The sequence below is a fragment of the Manacus candei genome, unplaced genomic scaffold, assembly GCF_025592945.1.
Source record: "Manacus candei isolate 608988 ecotype Guabito, Panama unplaced genomic scaffold, ASM2559294v1 h1tg000094l, whole genome shotgun sequence".
Lineage (NCBI taxonomy): Eukaryota > Metazoa > Chordata > Aves > Passeriformes > Pipridae > Manacus > Manacus candei.
Window position 1 is genome coordinate 3,913,634 of NW_026138142.1, and position 19,012 is coordinate 3,932,645.

A 19,012-nucleotide genomic window follows, 5' to 3' on the forward strand; every position below is an offset into this window, starting at 1 on the left:
TTTTTGCTGTTTTGAGGGCAATTGTCTGTCTTACTGCCCTGAGAAGTTGTGGACTCCCCATCTCTGGAAGTGCTCAAGGCCATGTTGGACAGGGCTTGGAGCAACCTGGGCTAGTGGAAGGTATCTCTGCCCATGGCAAGGGGATTGAACTGGATCCTTAAGGTCCCTTCCAACCCAAACCATTTGATGATTCTATCATTTATTTACTTTCTATGGAAAAATTTGCATCCAGGCTTCCCTAATGCTCAAAAAAAAAAGAGAAAAAGATCATGAGTATTTTGACTTATTTTTAATGTCTAACTTAGAATGAGATAAATCCTCTCCTGAAGTGGTTACTTATCTCCCCTATAAAATAAGAAAATCTAAGTAACCTACTCATAAAGATCTTTTACAGTATAAATATCCAGTAGTGAAGTGAAATCTGTTTTATAGTGACAGGACAATAAAATGGGAGATTAAATTAAGTCTTAATAATGCAGAGCATTATACATGATGCAAACAGTCTCAAATATACTTACCTAGTGATGGGCTTTAAATAGGCTATTCTAGAAAAGGAGAGAAATTCTGGCACCACTGCTAGTAATTTAATTATCTGAACACATCAATTCAGATAGTTTCTATGATGGACAAAAAATAAACGATGTGTTGGGAGTTATGGTGATAAGAAATGAGAACAGAGTAGAAACATGCTAATGTCTTTGTCTAAATATGTGATCTTCTCATAGTTTATCTTGCATGGAGTTGTAAGACCAGTAAAGACCAGGCCAGTAAAGACACATCAGACCTAGAACAGACTGGAAGACAAAAACAAAGTTTCCCTTTACTGTGGAAATATAAAAAAATCTTTCCTCTTCGTCATTGAAGAGGAATAACTTGGAAGTAATAAAAATGTAGACATCCATGATGAGGTTGAATAAGGAGTGATTATACCTTATTTCTCAGAGTCCAAAAACTTGGGAGCTGGCAGGGAAATGCTCAGGCTTTGATGTTAAAACAAACCACGACACTCTTTTTTCCACAGCACGAGTAACTTTCAGTACTGGGAGATAAGGAGACCAAAAATATCAGGAGGTTCAAATGAATTTAGACAAATTACTGGAACCTACATGCTTCAGTACCTTTAAACGCACTGGTGGAGATGTTATCTAAGTGTACCCCATTTTTGTGCCCTGCCTTGATGTTTGCTGCTGCTGCTGCTGATTTTTGGGCCAGCTCCATAATTTTTGCATTGTTATGGATGTTTCTTGTGGATGGAAATTCCAGATTTCAGCCAGGTCCGTTGGGCAGTTGTTCTAAATCACTGACAATCTGAGTATTTTTTATTTAATGGGAACGCATGCCAGGAAATGCAGGAGTTTGCAGTGCTTTGTAGATTTTGGTAATGAGTTTTTCATGCTCCCAGCACTAATGATCATCACTGCTCCAACTGATAACAAATGGCCAAAGAGAGGAGTGAGAATTCCTGAGGAAGTTGCTGAGAACGCGTTGTTGCTCCTGGGACAGGAAGGAATTCTGGTCACTAACAATTGTAAACTCCTTTTCTTTTTTCTTTTTTTTTCTTTACAACCACTGAAAAAATTAAAAAATAGTCATATTATACCCGCTCAGGGGACTCATCTCTCTGAACGTGCAAAGTGTGCGCTGGAAACATGTTGATAAGAGCTACAGGATGTTTTTTCCATGTATGTGGGAGAGACTGAGCTTAAAGGTGGGCTGCATTCCCCCATCTTGTGTGTAGGGAAGTTGTGGATACTCAGGAGTAGATTACATAGACCCAGTAATGAGAGCTTGAGTGAAGCCCACAGCCTGAAGTTACAACATGTAGTAAAACCATAGCACAAGCTTTCCCTGCTGGGTGCTGTCCTTGGCACCTTCCTCACTGTGCAAAACCATCACTAGACTGGGATGTGGCTCATTTGGATCTATTCATTAGATCATCAGTTTTCCTGAATTTCAGCTCCTTTACCAGCCAGTCCCACCCTCAGTTTTCACTGCCATATTTTTCCTAATCAGTGCAGTAACTTTATTGCATTACTAGAACCTGCTGTAGCAAAGAACACGTGGGATGAGAAAAACCCCTCAGGTCAAATTCCTGTGTGGAAAAGCAGTGTACTGGTTTTCAGGCTACCTGGAGACAATATATTTGAGCCTGATCTGAAACATAGACTCATTGTGTTGCTCACAAATCAAAATGCCAGTGTTTGCATCCCTTTTGTTGACTTTATCACTTGCTGAGAGCAGATCACGGTGTCCTTCTGCAGTCAGCGCTGGTCATGGGGTGTCTTTCCCATTTTTTCTCTGGAGTGTTTGTGTGAGAATAAATAAAACAATGCCTTTATCTCTGGGAAAACATAAAAAAACAGGAGACTGATTTTACAAGTCAAGAGGAGGCTGTGTACTTCATTAGGGTTGGCTGCTTGTAAACCTTGGAAAACACACGTCGACACCTTTTTCCTTGTTGTGATCCCACAGCTCTGCTTACTGCCCTTCTTTGCTGCTCCAGAAATGTGTACAGCCCTGCTTCAAAAATTATTTATGCTGTTTCTGGTTTGGTGTTTGGGAATTTTGATTGATTGGAGTTGGTTGTATTTGGTTTTTTTTTTTTTGGTTTTTTTTTTTTGGTTTTGTTTTGGGTTTTTAATATTATTATTTATTTGCAAAGCCAATGTGTTTTTATTAAATTGGATAAATCACAATATAACTCCTTATCAGTCTAAGATTTCTCACACAGAGTAGGTGTGTCCTTAGTTATTCCCAATTCATCTCTTTCTCTGAAATCTTCTATTAATTAACAATTTTTAATAGAGGGAATCATATGGTTAAAACTATGGGGTTTTTGTGCCATTGAGCACTTATTCTTCATTCTTCTGGCACTGTTTTACTGAAGTCATGCTAATCCATTCTTGAAATAACCACACACCAGCACCAAATCATGTTAATAGCTGGTCATTATTTTACCCTGTAAGATGCTCAAATATATCTGTTTGTCAGCTTAGTTTTACTTCTGTAATTATTTATCTGATTGCAAGGAATATTCCAGCCCTTGGAGCATCTCTGTGGCCTCCTCTGGACCTCCTCCAGCAGGTCCATGTCCTTCTTATGTTGAAGGCCTCAGAGAAGAAACTGTACATTGGCTACAGAACTTTGGCATCCCTAGCCCTGATGTCACCTGCCTTTCAGGTTTTATTTGCTGGCCCATTTTTAACTGGATTATTCCACATTGCTGCAAGCACAAAATAAATACTCTTAATTAACTGTGCACTTCATTACCATAAATAATCTTAAATGATCTCAACAATGTTGAACTTATAAAAGTGCACTTAGAACATATTGAAAGCCAAGCTGTGGGAAACTCCCTTTAGTCAGTAAGGCAAGGGGTTTTTTTTGAGATGTGTAACAGATAATCATCACTCTTTTAATCTGAAACAAGCCATTTTGGGGGGTATCCTTTTCTATATCCTTTCTGTATCATTTTCTGTATGATCTACTGTGAATTAACCCCAATTTTGAGTTGTTACTTCACCTTTAATGTCTTTCAGTCACGTGGGACATTGAAAAGGAAAGTGATGCTCTGCTGGCTCATGAACTGTGGGTGGAACAAAGGTTCCTCCACCCTCAATCCACTTTCCTTAAGTGACACCTTTTCCTGTCCCAGAGCCAATATCTAATTGGAGTCCAATCTCTAATTTTGGAGTTCCCCTGAAATGCACCCACTCTCCTCATGCTGTTTGGCTGGTGAAGAAAGGCTTTTCTGTGAAATGGCCACCTGGCTTGGCCAATGGTAAAAGGAATTGCAGCTTCACATGGAGGATCCAGTCACACGGGGCATTCCCAGTTCTTGGTGGAAGTGTATTTTTATGTGTGAGCCAGTTTTCTGGGAAAACTTTTTTCAGAAGTAGTTTCCCCCCCTAACTGAGGGAGCCTGGGAGACCAACAGCGAGGGGAAATAACGTGTGTGGGCAGTTTTTCACTCTGTGTTTACAGTGGTGGAGTAGAAATAGATGTCATCATGTATTTTACAGCTCAGCCTTTTGGTGATGGAAAAAAAAAGAGTGGGGAAGCTGCTGTTTTCAAGGGGAAACAGCTGTCAGTGATGTTACAGTGCTAAAAAACAAGCGGCTTGACCTCACTGAAAAATCCATCTTTGAGAATCTCACACCTCTCTCCAAGACCAATTTGTGATTTTACAACATGAAGGAAGCATGAGGTTAAATTTACCAGAAGCAGGGGGAGGAGAGAAAATAGGAGAGATTGAGTGGGATCCAGTCCTTGGTGGGGAAGAATTGAGCCCTTGTCTGTTGAGGTAAGTGAACTTCTGTGCCTCCTGCCCTATGGGTGGCATGTCATTCAGGATTTTCAGGATCTTCCTTGTCTTTGAGCTTCTGTTGTGGGAATTAGACAAAGGCCTTGTAGCCAAAGTGCTCATTGGGCAAGAGTTGCTTGCAACATTAATAAGTTCATAAATGCAGAACAGCTGCTAAGAGGTAATAAAGAAGGGATTTTGCTTGAAATAATTTAATTTTTTTCCTTCAAAGAAAGGCAAGAATACAGGCATAATACAGCCTTAGCAATATTTGTAGGAGGATGTAAGACAAAGATTTGAAGCTCTGAGGTTTATATTCTTTCAAAAGTGGATATGCAGTGGAATGTATTGATGTGTGAAATGTCACCTTCTAACACTTGAGGAAGAGGGGACACAAAATCATAAAGCTAAAGGTGATGAGAGAATGGGGTTTTGGAGACGAGATACAGGAAAGGAGAGGAGGGTCTGACAAAGCAGAAATAGCAGGTATCTGCCAAATAAGGTCTGAAGATAAGGAAGCTATTTAGCATGGTAGATAAAGAATGTGACCCAGGTGGAAAAGTAACCACTAAGACAAAGAAGAGAAAGAGTTGAATTAGGGTTGAGGAAATTTGCAAGACTCGAGAACAAGGAGCAGAATTTAGTGGTAAAGGAAATGAGAAAAATTAAACAAAACTGAGAAAAAAAGGAAGAATCGAGAGGACAAAGAGGTTTTTATACTGATTTTGTTTGATATCTTCTAAGTAAGGGACTGGTATGGTGGAAAATGCAAAAAAAAGGGGAGAGGCAGAACCTGGAATTGGCACAAATAATTGAGACATGTGACTCCTGTCTCCCTATTAAGGAAATTCAGGAAGCCTTTCACCAGCATGGGTCCACAGAGCAGAGAAGTGGACTATATATTGGGTGTGGGTATGGAACAGAAAGGTTGCTTGTGGCAGCATGGGAAAAAAATCCAGATTGCTCCCCTGACACATCCAGTTCCTTGTAGAACAGAGCAGGGTAACTCCTGAAGCTGAGGAACACACCTGAGGAGAAGGAAGATTATTGGCTCCTTCTCTGGAGAATTTTCTGATTTCTAAGGAAAAAGGGCAAAGGAATGAAAAAAAGTGTGAGCAACAGCTCTCTCTGTCACTTGTGGTGTTGGAAAACACAGAAGTGATGTGGTTCAGATGAGGTCAGACCAGACCTCGAGTCACAGAACTAAAACAACAAGCAATTCCCTTATCATATTAATACAGAGCTATCAGGGAAAGATGGGAAGTTTCTGTGTAGAGTGGATGTGGCTGATACGAGGAGTAATGCTGAGAATGCTCTAAATCTAAACTAATATTCTGCCTTTCAGTAAGGAGAACAGCAGTCAGGATGGAATTTATGCATTGTAAATGGATTAATTTTGTGGGAGGTAGAATTGAACCTGAAAAAGTGATGGCTGCACAACATAAAGTTAAAAAATAAAACAGGTATCTTTATACCTGTATCTCATTCCTAAACTTTTACAAGACTTCCAGAGCTCTCTCTTGCTTTTTCAGACTCTGTAGGTGGACTTTATTCTAAAAGCTTACCTGCTTTGTCATACCTTACCATACACTTGCCTCATTGAAACCTACAGTTACCTTGCATCTAAATATACAGTAAATTGGCTTGCAGTTATAGCACCAAATTGAGAATTTTTAGTTAAACTGAAAAAAAAAAAATTGAATAAAATTAGTTGATAGAGACCTAATAAGAGTTTTTTTGTATTGACATTATGCCAAGTGAGAAGTAATTTGGTAATGTGAAAATAAGAGATCTCTGTAGAATTACAGAGGTGATAAAGGAAAGGAACTCACAAAAGAATTATCAGCATGAGGAACATTACTGATGGAATTTGTCACTGTTCAGTCTGGGATTAGACAGTTTTTATTCCCTACAATAAACGTTGGAAAAAGGGAGTGGTGTGCTCGTGAAATGTACTGATGACTGAAAAGCTGAAAGGCCCTGTCAATACAGAGAACAAATCATGCTGCAAAAAAAGAGTTGGCTCCGTTTCATGATGAGGGCAATAAAAAAGAATTTATTTTCACTGCAGAAACTACAAGGTCTTGTAAACACAGACTGCTCACTACTGTCTGGGGGGGTTTAGAATTTGTAAATGGCAGGATGGGGAGTTGAATAGCAGGGCATACAGTGACTTTGAGCCAGCATCATAAAATAGCCTTGGATCTACTCTTAGGGTGTCTCAGCATAAATACTTTTCAGAGGTGAAGAAATATTAATAGGTTGTGCAATGCACTGATGTGCCCTCATTGAAATACCAGGTCAAGTTCACCCATTAAAACTGGGAGAAGTGTAGGAAAAGCGTAGACCAGAGGAATGAGAAATCTGTCTTACCAAAGAATTATAAAAGAAGAAAGTTTTTATGTTTTTCTAGCCTAAAAACCCACGTTCTGATGTGGGACATAACTGTTTTCTAAAAAATGGGAAGGTGGCAATTGTAAGTGAACAAGGAGGATCAGGAAGAGTTGTTTAAAGATCAATTTTAGTACAGAATGCAAATGTATCAGTAAACAGCCTGTGAGTCAATAAACTTGGAAAAAAGTGTGAGTTGATTTCAGGTTCCTAAGCTACCACTGAGGAAAATATGGAAAGCCAAGAAAGCAACTAAGAAATGTGGTTTCCTATGAAAGAGGGTAACTGGGATGGCTGGATTTTACCTGCCAGATGCAGGGATCATCATCTTCCTTCCTTCCTTCCCCCTCTACAACTCTGCTTTATCCCAGGATGGATTGTGGCTGTAGTCCACACCACGGGTCATATAAACAGAGGATTGTTCTGGGAAGAATGTAATGAAAAGTAGTGAGTAAATGTTCCTTAATCATCTCCTCACCAGCCAGGGGTTTGTCAACATCTGTTGCAGTCCATGAGTTGGGTCCTTTTGTAGTGAAATGATCCTTGTCTCTGTAGTCTCTTCCCATGGAAAAGCTGCTCCATGTCTTAACCATGGTTTCTTCTTACTATCACAACTTCCTCTGATTCTGCTGTATCTTTTTCTATGTCTTCCATATCTAATGCTCAAATTCTGCTCAGCTAAAACCTATAACAAATTGGCTGTCTGAAATCAAGTCTTCATGCTTGACTTTCAATTAACTTGTCTGATTGAGGAGTCTTTTTTCAAAGACTCGCTACAAGGTGTTATTATTTCTATGTCAACCTTATTTCCCATTTCTCAGCTTTTAATCTAAATAAAAATACACTCAGCCTTTCTGCAGTGCCAGAGTATTTGTGAGTGTGATTTATCCATCCAGGCCCTTGGTATTTAGGAATTTCATGGCCGTGTCCAGGTCATGGCAGGTTCTCTTTACTGGCTGTTCAGGGATTGGAGAAAAGGCATTTTCCAGTAGTTTCTTCTTCTGCTCTGCAAATTACCTAAGCCAGGTCACCTAAATTGCCCTCAGGATGTACCAGTTTCTCTCCATGTCCAAATGAAGCCCAGAGTGATTACCTGTTTATGTGTCCATCTTTAGATATAAAAATTAATGATACGATGCCCGTCCCTAAGTGCTTGATTAGCTTGATTGTCATCTTTCCAATCTTGTTTTTTCCCTTTCCTTTCCTGCAGCAGATCAAAGCATTTTCATTTTGATTTTAGGGGAATAAAGTATATTTATTAAAAGACTCCAAAGGTGGGAAAGAATAAGTGTGATTCTACTAAAAAATAGAGCAGTAACAAATAGATTTTGGCCAAATTTCAGACAGCGTAGTCTCATACTAAAAACTCTTCAACTGTTTGCTGAACCCAGGGTCAGTGTGGTCACACAGATACAGGTTTAGTATCTTTGCTTGATCTGTTGTGCTCAGGAAGACATTGCATTCAATAAGAAAGATAATTTATTTTAAAAACTAAAATACTGGGTCGAATGTGCCAATAGATTAATCGCTTTTCCCATCAGATCTACCCCGTGAAATGTAAATATAAATGTCAGCACCCTGGAATAGCAGAGCTGATGAGTTAATGTGCATGAATACTACAGTACATGTACATTTTAAAAGCTTTGTGAAAATAGCAGGTGTATGATAAAGTGATAAAACTTGAAGCCACTTTCTTGCTTTCATTGCTCTGAATCCCAAACAACATTTTTTTTTTTAAGAGGGGCTCTTCCCTCCTTCTTTGAACATTCATTTGAAACCTTTGCCATGTGCCAGTATAAAAAAAAATAAATATTCTAGAACATTTACACAATGAGGCAGTCACCCATCTTGTCATTTTCCACATCCCCATTGTAAGTATTTGAAATCCTTATGCCTGAAGACAAGCTTTCTCTCTCTGCCAACCCCAAATCTATTTTAAGAGCAGACTTGTAATTGTGTGTTTGTTAATGGAACTGTCTGTTGCCATGAACAAAGTGAGGTCACCAATTTTCTGTGGCAGCTTTGCCACAGAGTTAAGGACCATAAAACAACCAACACTTACTTGAGTGCACTATTTTTTCCTTTATATTATTTTATTTTGTTCTACTGTACAAACCCAGCAGTATCTCTGGTAAATAACTAATATAAACTAACTCATGTTCTGGTAGTCTGGAATTATTCCAGTGTTAATGTTTGTATGTGACTTTTATATTTAATATTGACTTATTTGACTTAAATTTAATATTAATACTCAGTATTTATATTTAATACTCTGTATTAATACCACTTTGTCCCAGCATGGAGTTCTCCATTTAAGACTCTGCATGAACTTTCCTGGAAGTAAATTGAGATAAAGGTGTATGAAGCATTTTAATAATGTCTTACTTATTTAACTTAGTTTTTGCTAAGAAAAAGTTCATCTGATTACAGATCATGTTACATTTGAGCATCCAGTGCTCAAAATATATATATTTTGGATTTTTATTTATGCAATTTTAAAACTTTATTGAGTCCATGCAGATCACTGAAATTTATTTTATAAGTGCACCATCAGTGCTGAGGTTTTTAATGACATTACAGTTTCTTCTATCTAATGGTATTTTGTCTGTCTGTCTTAAACTCTTGGAATATTTTCTAATTATTTGTATATCCCAGAATGGATTGAAAACACAAGTCAGTTTTCCAATAACTCTCTTGAAGTCAATTCAGAGGTTTGGCTCAGAACATCTGTCCACCTTCAGTGTTTACATCCTTAATAAACACATTATTTATAACTTGAAACCAACAGTTCCAACAAGGCTGAAGATGAACACACAATCACCAACAGAAGAATGAAGAGCAAATAGATTCAGAATATAAAATGATATTTTTTGGAAAGGCATTCCTGCCCTAAACCCAACAGCCTTAGAAAACATAAAAAAAAAGTATCATTCACAGCAGGTGTATTTTGTTGGTTTCAATCATTGTGAGATTTCTCCAGTTGCTATAAAGTAAGTTTTTTGTCTGAAGCCACCTTACATATCTTTTGGTGTTGCCACATAATGACTTTTGTTTTGTGTGATTCTAATGTGAGAAAAAAAAATGTTTGCTTGCACGAGGAATGAAAGGACAGTTAAGCCTTGGGATAAAGGCTCAAAATCACCCTTTTTGGGGGGAAAAAAAGAAGTTTTAAATAAAAATATTTTAAAAAAGAACAGTACAAAATGAAACTGTGCTCTCTGGTTTCACAGAGATGTAGACCACAGCACACACATTACAACTACAAATAAAAAAAAAACCTGAGAGATCTCACTGAGTGATCTGAAATTTAGCAACTTTTTGTTTGTGTCAGCTCAGGGAATTATTTCTGCTGAAGGCTGTGCTTAAGCATATTTTAAAGATGTGTAATTTCAAGCATTTGGCCAGGAGATTTTCAAAATCAGCGTCTTGCCTCTAATTTAGGAGGGTTTTTTTCCACAGGCTTTACAGTATGACCAGGTAATTACCACCATTCTGCACCAGTGGTCAACAGACCTTTACCTCACTCTCCAGTCAGAACTGTGTGATGTCACAACACTGGAAAATGCTGATAATATAGAAAAAGAAAGAAATATTTACCATTAACACTTTTAATGTTAATTACCATTATGTTAATTTGTAGTGCCTCTTTCCTGACCTGTGGTTCTGTCACAGCAGCACACGGAGTGTTGGGTTCTGAATTAAGAAGGGATTCACAGAGTCAAGACTTCACTTAGTCTGGTGATGACTGGGATACTTACAAGACTCCAGGCTTAAAGCTAGAGGGTTTTTTCTGTCTTAAAGTAATTTAAAAATTATAAATGGAAAACTCCATGCTGGGACAAAGTAGTATTGATAATGATGATTATTCCTTACATCTGTTTTGATATCTGATAACCAGGACACCAGCGTGACTAAATACTTCATGTTTGCTTATCACCAACGAGTGTCTCCACAGCCCAGCAGAAAAAAACCCCACACAGTTATCATTATCTGATATTTTTAAAATGCCTGAAGTGCAGTTGCACCTAAAACCCAGTAAATACACCTGCACAGAAGCTGGTGAGCCTTTGGCAGGTAGGAACAGCGACGTCAAACCCGTTCGGAGGAGGTGTAAACCTCGTGGCTTTAATGCCTGACCTTTGTTTCCTTCATTAGCAGGGCTGATTGGAAAGGCAGATGTTCTTCTTCTTGAAAATCCGAGATCCACCTCTAAACCCCCATATTGTTTGTACCTACAGATGGAATTAGAACTTCCTGCCATTGTCCGCGCCGTACGTCCCACCGCCCCCGACTGACGCATATTGTATAGTCTGCTCATGTCACGGTGTTTGCAAGATGAAACTGTTTCTAAAACTAAGAAATGGCCAAAATCCAAAGATTATTATCATCCCATCCATGCCTCGCAATGGTGCATGAGGGAATTTTCCCTACCACAGGCACGCTTTTCCTTGGTCTTTCCTTTGATTTCTGGCAACAGATGTCGGTGGCACGTTGTTGTGACTGACACTAACTTGTAAATTATCTTTAAAGTAAGGTTTTAAAAAGGGCTAAAAGACATTTTTCATAAAGGGGGGAAATATATTTTTTAAAAGAGATAATTTTTTAATAAACAGGCAAAATGATTTTTTTAAAAGGGAATTGTGATTCAATGGCTACGACTTCTTTCAAATGATTTTTAAGTATCATTCAGACTGTAAATGGTAGAAATTGTATTTTACATTCTGATTTTGGCTTTCAAAGGAACCCTGTGAGAAAGTAATTATCTAAAATTTGGGATGAAGACATGGAATGTCCCAGCTTTTTACTTAAGAAACAGATTTTTTAGTGGAGCACGTATAGCAATGTTAAAGGGAAGTGTCTAGCTACCTTTACCCTCACCACATCAAGTCAGCTCTTGCTTTGTCACAAACAAAATATTTCCTTTTTTAAAAAGAATTATTGTGCCAATTTTCAAGAAACATGAATATTTGTGTGCATAGAAGATTTTTCAAGTCAAATGACAGTGAAAAGCCCAGATGATGTAGAATAATTAAGTTTTAATTGATGATCATTCAGGCATTCTCTCTACCTCTGGAGCAATACCAGCATAAAGATGGAGCCAAAACAATTGAGATCAACATATTTTATATTGAAGGGAAATAGCTTTTTATGACCCGTAGAATTAATCTGTGGAGTTTATTGCTGTAGCTCTCCCAGGATATAGTACATTGTGCTTTCTCAAACCTAGATTAAACAGTTATTCATGTATAAAATAATGTTTGCAATTACATTATATCTGCAGGATAAAAATTATCACAGTTACGACCGTTATTTTTCAGGCCATCAACCAATCACTAATTCAATAATTCCAAGAGTTATGAGAGAGGGAACTTTGAGGAGACATCACTCCATAATTATCAATAATGCAATTTCATGGAACTTCTCTTTGATTTCACAAAACAGAAGGGACCACACAGCACCATTATAAATGTTTACGCATAGAGTCCTCCTTTCTTTTTTTCCTTTTCTTTCCTTTTCTTTTCTTTTCTTTTCTTTTCTTTTCTTTTCTTTTCTTTTCTTTTCTTTTCTTTTCTTTTCTTTTCTTTTCTTTTCTTTTCTTTTCTTTTCTTTTCTTTTCTTTTCTTTTCTTTTCTTTTCTTTTCTTTTCTTTTCTTTTCTTTTCTTTTCTTTTCTTTTCTCTTCTCTTCTCTTCTCTTCTCTTCTCTTCTCTTCTCTTCTCTTCTCTTCTCTTCTCTTCTCTTCTCTTCTCTTCTCTTCTCTTCTCTTCTCTTCTCTTCTCTTCTCTTCTCTTCTCTTCTCTTCTCTTCTCTTCTCTTCTCTTCTCTTCTCTTCTCTTCTCTTCTCTTCTCTTCTCTTCTCTTCTCTTCTCTTCTCTTCTCTTCTCTTCTCTTCTCTTCTCTTCTCTTCTCTTCTCTTCTCTTCTCTTCTCTTCTTCTCTTCTCTTCTCTTTTTCCGTTCCCTTCCCCAGGTGTATGTTGTGGAGTCCACCTCCTTTGAGATATCCAGGAACCATCTAGATATGGTCCTGGGCAACTGGCTCTGGGTGGTCAGAGATGGGGTGGACAAGGTGACCTCCAGAGGTCCCTTCCAACCTCAACCACTCTGTGATTCTGTCAGGCAAGTAGTGCAGTAATTCTAATTTCTGATGTTCTAACTAGTGGTGACAATGACTTCTTTTCTCCTCTACAGCTATTTCTTCCAAATCTAACTCTATCAACTTTTGCTCACCTCGGGTTTTGTTGATATACTCACTTTTTTTCTTTTTCCCTGCGAAAAATCACCTTGAAAGGATTCAAAAACGCAGAGCTGTATTTATGATTGGGAAGCAGTTTGGTTTAGCTTTTTCCTAGGATTTAGAGATGTTAAGTCTAATGAAAAGAAACAATTGTATTTCAGTTTAACAGTGTTCTCCACTCCTGATTTAATTACGTCTCCCCCTCCTTTCCAGGGTGCGCAACGACTTCGATGTGCTCACGAACCGCCTCATCGGCAGCCACGGCTACTGCACTCAGGTGGGCTCGGGGTGGCATCCTGGCATGTCCCAGGAGCTGACCTCTGGGAAGAGATGGCATTCCTTACTTTAAGTTGTAGAATCATAGAATTACAGAATGGTTTGGTTTGGAAGGGACCTTAAGGATCATCTCGTTCCAACCCCCCGCTGCCGTGGGCAGGGACACCTTCCACGAGACCAGGTTGCTCCAAGCCCCGTCCAACCTGGCCCTGAACACTTCCAGGGATGGGGTAGCCACAGCTTCTCTGGGCAACCTGTGCCAGGGCCTCCCCACTCTCACAGTAAAGAACTTCTTCCTAATATCATTTGAACCTACAGTCCTTCAGCTTAAGGCCATTCCCCCTTGTCCTGTCACTCCATGCTCTTGTGAAAAGTCCCTCTCCAGCTCTCTTAGAGCCCCTTTAGGTACTGGAAGGCTACTCCAAGGTCTCCACAAATTTCCTTAGTTTTTTTACTTCATCTCCATAATGTCCAGTACCTTCATCCTTTATTCTTTTACCTTTTGTTTTGGCAAATTTTTGTCTTTGCTTTCAGAGCTTATGATTTCCAGCCTGGTTTTCTGGTCGGTGTGTGTCTGTACCTGTATGTGCATGTCCTTATACTCCTTTCATCTGCCTCTTTTGAACTCCTTAGTTGATTTTAGTGCTGAGATACCACTGTGTTTCCTCCCTGTCCTTTCAGAGAGGGTCTTGTCTGATCCTACAACTCCTCTGTAAGTGGTCACTGCTGTACTAACTGAGCTGCTGCTGATGGAAGATAACTGATAATTCAAGCTGGAGTCCCTGACTTGTTATAGATGTGTCTAAAAGCCACATGGTGCTTGAAAATCACCAACCTGAATTGCTGGCTGACATGTAGGACATAAACTGTACGTAGCTTAATTCCAGCTCATGTCCTGTAACAAACGTCTCCCACTGACTCGAGTCCTTCAGAGGCACCCACCCAGTTGGAAACACTTTGCCTTGGACATGTAAATCACAGAATTCTGTGACAGAGATTCCCCCAAAGCTGGGAGCTGGGCAATGGTGTGGTGTGAATATGGTGCACAGCTGCCCAGGGAAGTGGTGGAGTCACCATCCCTGGAAGTGTTCAAAAAACTTATGGATGTGGCACTTGGGAGGTGGTTTAGTGCTGACCATGGTGGTGCTGGCTTGACAAGCTGGACTTGATGATCTTAGAGGTCTCTTCCAAACTTTTTGATTCTATGATTCTACTGCCACTTTGATTGCCAAAGGCAGGCTTCATGTCCTCCTGTACTGTTGCTTAGAAGACTTTTTTACTGTGGTTACGCAGTGATTCCTCAAGAAGGTGATGGAACATCACTGGTGGATTAGAACTGCTAAAAACATCAGTAAGAACCCATAAACTCTGGGGAGTCCTTCAGGAGAAACACAGAACTGTAATTGTGTGCAGCAGTTTTGAAACCAGTTCCAAACTGGCTACAACAGAGTTGTTCATGTCTTTGGGCAGGGTAATTCGGACTGTTTCTTCTGGAAGCTTTATTCTTGTTGTTTCCCCTCCTGTTTCTTGCCATATGGTATTTATTCACAGGTGGTTCCTTGCTGCTGCACAGTGTGCTCTTAGCTCTGGTTACATCCCAGCTGGCCCTTGTGGGATGTTACACTAAGAAATGTGTCCCATGTCTCTGTTCCTTGAACTTTATGGACATTTACATGTGCACGTGCACATCCCCCACCCTGTCACATGTATTTATCCTCTGACAAACCCCTACTTCAGTTGGAGAGGAAATAATCTACAATCCCCTATGGTAAAGATGAGAATATTAGTGATATGGGTCCATATAGGTGAATGTCTTACTGAATGAGGCTTGAGTTCATCCAGAAATAATCAGCAAGGAAGAAAAATAATGTAACAAATCTTGTTCAAAATACATCACTGAGCACATACAGAAATATCAGATAGTACTGGACAGGCTTTGGATATATCTCATTCATGCTGTAGTTCCATTGTAGAGAAAAAGGGACACCACAATATTTTAATTCAAACAAAACAACCCTAATATGAGAAGGTTGAGAGTTGGATGTAAGAATAAATTGGTTATGAGCAGTTTGCCTCTGGAAAGATGAATATTGGAAACTCCACTAAGATTTCCTCATTTTGCTTTAGGAGTAGACTTTGCCCAAAGTATCTGGAGAATTTTTCATAAGCAATCCTAATCCTAACCCTAAAATTAAAGGCCATGATATAAATTAAGGCTCTGGTACACGCGTAACTTTTCTCAATCCTGAATGAATCTTGTGCTGATGTTTAAGTACTGTTTGCTTTTTGTTTTGGTTTGGTTTGGTTTTAAACATGTCACGAACAGGAACTGGTGAACCTGCTTTTGACTGGCAAAGCTGTGTCCAATGTTTTCAACAACGTGATAGAGCTGGACTCTGGCAATGGGAATATCACGATCTTGAAAGGCATCACCAGCCGCAGTGACATCGGTTTGCTGTCTCTCTTCGAGCACTATGATGTCTGTCAGGTATTTCTTTTCCCTGGCTTTAAGCAAAAAAGAAAACAATTACATTTAAAATTATACCTGGGGTGAGTAAAGCAGCAAGGCAATGATGGGCTTGGTTCAGTTGCTCTGCTCTGTGCTGGAGGGGTGGTGGGGGTGTGTGAGCAGTAAAAAAAAAATTATAGAAGTTAAAATAGGTGTTAGTGCAGTGGGATTGTTCCCTTTAACATGCTTTGGAAAGTAGTATTTTAATTGTATTCATCATGAGAATTAAAAGATAGATTAAAAATTTCAAAGAAGTGACAGCCATTAGTTTACCTCTGGGCAAACTTCAGTAAGGATTTCACTGGTTTTCCATGTACAGTGCTGGGGAGATGGACATCTTTCCTAAAGACATATTCTATCTTAAACAGACAGTCTTGTGTTTGATTCAAGAATATTATTTGAAATTCTCTTACCTGTGTTGGATGCCAGATAGGATACTTGTAGCAGTCCCATCTGGATTTGCAGTCAGCACCTCTATAAAAATTTGAAAGCGATTGCCAAAGAAATTGTTTGTACTGATACAGTATAAATGTATGACTGAAAAGAAAGCCTGGTTTTAACCTTTTCCCAGCTACATTTTCCTACTACTTACAAATAATAATTTTTGGTTTTTTTTTAATTAACACAATCATTTACATTATTCATAATATTATAAAAGGCTTGAATTCAGTCAAGAAATTATATCAGTGTATCCGAATCAGATGAATTCAGAACAGAGTGGGCTAAAAATAAGTAAGCATCTGTGTCTAGTTCACGCTTCTTTTTCTTTTCTATAAACAATGTAACATTTAAAACCTCAAAAAATGGTTCTGCATCACTGTAGCATTTTTTCCACTCTACTGGGAGGAAAATGACTTGGGAGTAGCAAAATGGTAAGTGAGGTCAGTGCAGGTAAGAGCTATTTCTTTCCCACCTGCCCTCTAAAAATAAAGTAAGTTACCCAGGGAATCAGACACCATTTTCCACTTATTCTGCAAATTATATGGTAGAGGGGTTCTGTTTCTACTACTGTGCTCTTGCCTGGGAGCTGGAATCATGAGCAAGGATCTGTTTTTCCATGCCAGTGGCTCTTAATCAGTTACAGAAACTCCAGTAGACATAGTTTCCTTTTTTTTTAGAGTCTACACTAGCTGGGCAGCTGCTGCAAATTCTCTTGGTTCTTATTAAGAACATCTGGGAGTTCTCTGCATTTCAGTTCAGATGCAGTGTCTGCTCAGGACTAGAACAAAAGTCACATTCTGGTGGACTTTGGCCTCAAATCGGGGTGTCTCCACTGTGGCTTCAGCATGGAGGGCCAGATTCTGCTTTCTGTTACAATATTTAGAGCAATTTAGGAAAAATAAATGTCACTGGTAGTTTGCAGGAGTGGAACTGAGAATAGAATTTTCAGACTGACTCTTTTCTTCCTCTCAGTAAGTGGATTCAGCATCCAATTACAGTGTGGCTGTGAGGCTGGGAACTGACACCAGTCATGGAAAAGGACTGTCATTTTTGGTTGGTTTTATTTTTTGTTTCCAGTAGCAAGAAAATCCTGAGCGTGCTGTATGGTGAATCATAGACATCGGAGTTGGAAAACTCCCTTTAGGTCACATCCAGCCAATCTCCCAGGGGATAATTCCGGATATTTTTATGTCCTGTCATATAGCAGGGTTTCTTTTCAAAATCTGTGTCCCTGAAGTTCCTGTCTCTTTGTTCAGATGGCCATTTTTTAGCTGATTTTCGGGCATCTAACTGTGATCTTACCTTTCTTCTCATACCTCTCTACTTTAAAATATAAGTACAAACACAGATTTGTAGGTACTTGTGAATTTGGAGATTTTAATATCTACTACACAGCTCGTGTTTGGATACACTAATATTAAATCTGACTCTTCATTCACTTGGTTTCCTCTGATTATAATTTTACTTCTAATCCAATCTGCCCCCTAAACAATTCCTCCCCATCCGCTGGACATTTGCAGCTGATGTAACAGTTCCTCCCTTTTTCATCAGTACATCCTGTCCAAAGCTTGTTTTTACTCTGCTCTGCTCTAGACTTGTTCCAACTTGCCAACACATTTAGGAAGAGATATTCAAGATATTCCAGGCTGGTTGCTGAAAATCCACGTGGAGAAAGATTTCTATACCATTTTATCTCCCTTGTCTAATACGTGGAGTATTTGTATATAATCCACAATTCCCTTGGCATGGGGAGTTGAAAATACCATGAGGGCATGTGAACTGAATTAGTCCTCCTGTCAAACTTCAACAGTAGCAAATGAAAACAAAATGATCCCTTCCTTTTTCTCCTGGAGAATCCCACTGTGTTCCCAATCCATTAATCTCTTCCAGTGGATCATGCCGAATGTGTTATCTCTGCTGATTAGAAAAATGTGTGCTCTGTGTAATTTGTCTGGAACTGTTAATGTCTGATCATCACTCTCAGCCCTGAAATATCACCACACTCAAAAGAGCTTTTTGCAATGTAATTACTTGTTGCAAATTGTTTCCCAATGACAGATGGATCCATTCCATCCATTTCATGTGCAAACATTTAGTTCCTTGGTGAGATTCCCTATTTTAATGCAAAAAAGCTAAAAGCCCAATTCTATTACTTTTCAGTAGCCAAGTTACACATTTTTGGATTTTTTTTTTCTTTGTGCTAAGCCCATATTTAAGCAATATTAATTCCACGTGATCTCACACATTTGACTTAGAAGCATAAATTGAGATTTTAGGTTTTCTGGGATTTATTTAGAGCTCTTAAAGCAACAGAAACATTTTCAAAAACTGGTCAGTCTGCAGAAAATTGGTGGAGGTTTCCCCTTTTTGCTGAGCTGCAGGACACAGCAGTTCAGTGAAGTCTCAGGGAAGCTGAGTGGTTTCTCAGCAGGGACAAGACCTCAGAGAAGGGGATGAGGAACAGGAGTGGGCAGGGCCAATTATAGCAGTCCTGGGTGAGAAAGTCCCTGCATTTGGGTCAGAGCCTTTGGCCTAAATGCCACGTTAAAATTGCAAGTGGAAAGACTTGGAATGATGAAGTTCTTTTTTTCAAAATCTCTCCTGATGTTAAAAGTAGAAATGGATGGAAACAGATGCTCCTCATCTTTATGGCAGGTCATTTAAGAGACTTACTGTGACAAAGGGAAGAATAATCTGCATTCACAGGTGATAAATTTGAAATACACCACTATTATCATCATTATTATTAATAACATACTAACTTCAATAACGTTAATAACCCATCAATAAATACCACTGTGCTGATTAATATTAATAATGATAATAATATCAATAATATATATCATTATGTGTCATT

At 38.8% G+C, this 19,012-nt stretch overlaps 1 protein-coding gene and 1 long non-coding RNA gene across 3 annotated transcripts in view; both read left to right on the forward strand.

The window, feature by feature from the left end:
- LOC127461109 (uncharacterized) overlaps positions 1–19,012 on the forward strand; it is a 493,673-nt gene that overhangs the window by 188,297 nt on the left and 286,364 nt on the right. The window lies entirely within an intron of this gene.
- The window catches only part of MINDY4 (MINDY lysine 48 deubiquitinase 4), a 70,527-nt gene that overhangs the window by 33,257 nt on the left and 18,258 nt on the right, over positions 1–19,012 (forward strand). For both annotated transcript variants that reach the window (XM_051768352.1, XM_051768351.1), the window contains 2 exons: positions 13,143–13,206; positions 15,532–15,693. In XM_051768352.1, coding sequence (XP_051624312.1) covers positions 13,143–13,206; positions 15,532–15,693 — 226 coding nt within the window. The remainder of the gene's footprint in view (positions 1–13,142; positions 13,207–15,531; positions 15,694–19,012) is intronic.